The 2399-nt window shown below is 53.6% G+C and overlaps 1 protein-coding gene across 2 annotated transcripts in view; it reads left to right on the top strand.

Moving 5' to 3' along the window:
- The first annotated feature begins 6 nt into the window (after nucleotides 1–6).
- ACSL6 (acyl-CoA synthetase long-chain family member 6) overlaps nucleotides 7–2399 on the top strand; it is a 27202-nt gene continuing 24809 nt past the window's right edge. For both annotated transcript variants that reach the window (XM_010001212.1, XM_010001213.1), the window contains exons 1-2: nucleotides 7–63; nucleotides 909–1023. In XM_010001212.1, the coding sequence (XP_009999514.1) occupies nucleotides 912–1023 (112 nt within the window). In that variant the 5' untranslated portion in view covers nucleotides 7–63; nucleotides 909–911. The remainder of the gene's footprint in view (nucleotides 64–908; nucleotides 1024–2399) is intronic.

The raw sequence follows: 2399 nt of genomic DNA, 5'->3' as shown, positions 1-2399 counted from the left end.
GCCAGCCGGCCCCGCGCCCTGCGCCCGCCCTGCGACCTGCGCCGGCAGTCGGAGGAGGTGGAGGTGAGCCCGGGGGCTGCGGAGCAGGGGGGGCTGCCTTGGCTTTCACCCCGTGCCCGGGGATCACCACGGGGGGGATGGATGCCAGGAGGTGCTTCTCTTGGTTCTTCAGGGCTCCCCGCCCTGGCGCCCGCCGTGTGCCGCGCTGCGCCAGAGGGCACCTTTCGCTCACCTTGTGTTTTGTAAACCAGAACGCATTCATTTATTCTAAATTCTCAGTAACACTTTGGTCTTGGCTTTGCTAAACTGTCTACAACTGCAGATTCTCCCAGACCCCTGGAAGGCAACAGCTGATAAGGCCTAATCAGACAGTGCTCTGTGTTTGTGCCCGTTACTGAGTTTGCTGCTGCAAACGTTGTGATAATAAGAAGAATTTGACCCAAATCCACACTTAGAGGCTGAGGAGTTATTAATTTTCATGCTTGCAAAAGGTCTTAAAGTTTAATGAAGGTGCTCCGTTCTCAAGAGCAGAAATATCCCTGAAAATTGTTTCCACTTAAATGAAATCTGAATGTGTGCTGAGAATTTTTAAAGCCTTTTGTGATGTCCCCTGTAAAACGTTACTGCCTTTAATTCCTCCTCAAATCTCCGTGGGAAATATCAACCACTTCCTGTGGCAACAAGCCAGGCCAAGTGCTCCTGTCTGGGCAGGTGGTTCTCCGTGCTCCAGGGGTGGACATCCCACCTCTGCTGTCCCTTCGGGTGCTGGGGCAGGAACGCGGTGGTGGCTGCAGAGGCTTCTCCGGCACTCGGGGAAGGTGCTGCTTTCTGGTGTGGGGTCTGCCCATGTCCCACCTGTGGGGTGGTGCTGAGGGCTGTGTCACATCGTGTCCCGTGGTGTCACGCAGGGCATGGCTGGGGCGCGGCGGTCGGTGATCGGGGACAGCCCCCAGCTGCTGACACACTACTACGATGACGCCAGGACCATGTACGAGGTCTTCAGGAGGGGATTCAGCATCTCCGGTGAGAGACTGACAATTAGGTTATTATTTGCAACCTGCATTGTTTTGTCTTGAATGCCACTGAATTTTACTGTGTGTCTCTTGGTACCACGAGATCTTCTTGCTGCCACCAGCAGGCAGCTTAACGCCCTGAGTGGTGCAGCATCAGCAGAGCTCATCATATGCTCTTCACTGCCAGAGCATTTATGAATACATTAAATGGGGCTGATCCAGGCACAGATCTGTGGAACCCAACACAGTTCTTCCTCCACTGCCAAAGCTGCTGTTTGCTCCTGCCTGGTGCTGCCTTTTCATCCGTAACTCCCCATCTTACCTCTCTCTCCACAGCAGGGCAGGGCCAGGGACTCTGCCAAGAGCCCTTAGGAAAGCTGAGCACCATGTATCACTCCATGGCCCTCACCCCACAACTGATGGTACCATCAGAGAGCTCTCACACACTTGTGAGACATCATTTCACACTCCAAAAAGCCAGGATGACTCTTCCCTGCTCTGTCATAACTATTTCTGTCTCCAGTGCTTACGATATCCTGCCTCACTGAACACACCAACTTCACTGTCAGGTTACTATTTTTGCTGCCACCATATTGCAACTATTCCACCCTGCAGGATGGGGGTAAATGACTAACTCAGTAGGTGCATGGAGGGATGGATCTTGTGCAGGTAATTACACTTAGCAAATTAATTGCCCCTCTCAAATATTCCTCCTGTCACATAGTGCTGGGTATTGTCTTACCCTGCTCCAGAGGCTGTGCTAAAAATAGCAGTTTTTCTCTTTGAAGTGTTTAAATCAAAAGGCAGCGAAAGCCCTGGGGGCTGGTGTTGGGGGTGGAAGCCTGAACAGGCACAAACACTCACACTGCCTCTGGAGAAGTGGCTTTTAGTGAGACTGTCAGGGGACAAGCTGCTGCTGTTCCCTCTGTGGCTCCAAGAGGAGGACTGAAGCAGGTGTCTGGGAGGTGCCATCAGCTGCTCTTCCATCCGCTCCACTTGTGGGTTTAACTGGACCAGGCTTGCTGAGAGCTCTGCCCCAGAGCCCACCCCCAGAACAAGAGATGTGCTTTTGGAGGGCTCTGCCCCACAGCGTGGCACTGGGCAGCACCTTGTCAGGGCCTGGCACAGGCTGCCCAGGGCAGTGGTGGAGTCACCATCCCTGGAGGGGTTCAAAAGCTGTGTAGATGTGATGCTGAGGGACATGGTTTCTATGATAAATCACAGAGTGGTTGGGGTTGGAAAGGACCTGAAAAACTATCTAGAACCAACTCCCTGCCCTTGTCCCAAGCCCCTCCCCAGCTTTCCTGGAGCCCCTTCAGGCACTGGAAGCTGCTCTAAGGTCTCCCTGGAACCTTCTCTTCTCCAGGCTGAACACCCCAAGTCTCT

This window comes from Chaetura pelagica, unplaced genomic scaffold (assembly GCF_000747805.2).
Source record: "Chaetura pelagica isolate M959 unplaced genomic scaffold, ChaPel_1.0 scaffold177, whole genome shotgun sequence".
Taxonomy (NCBI): domain Eukaryota; kingdom Metazoa; phylum Chordata; class Aves; order Apodiformes; family Apodidae; genus Chaetura; species Chaetura pelagica.
This window is presented reverse-complemented; position numbering and strand designations above follow the sequence as displayed.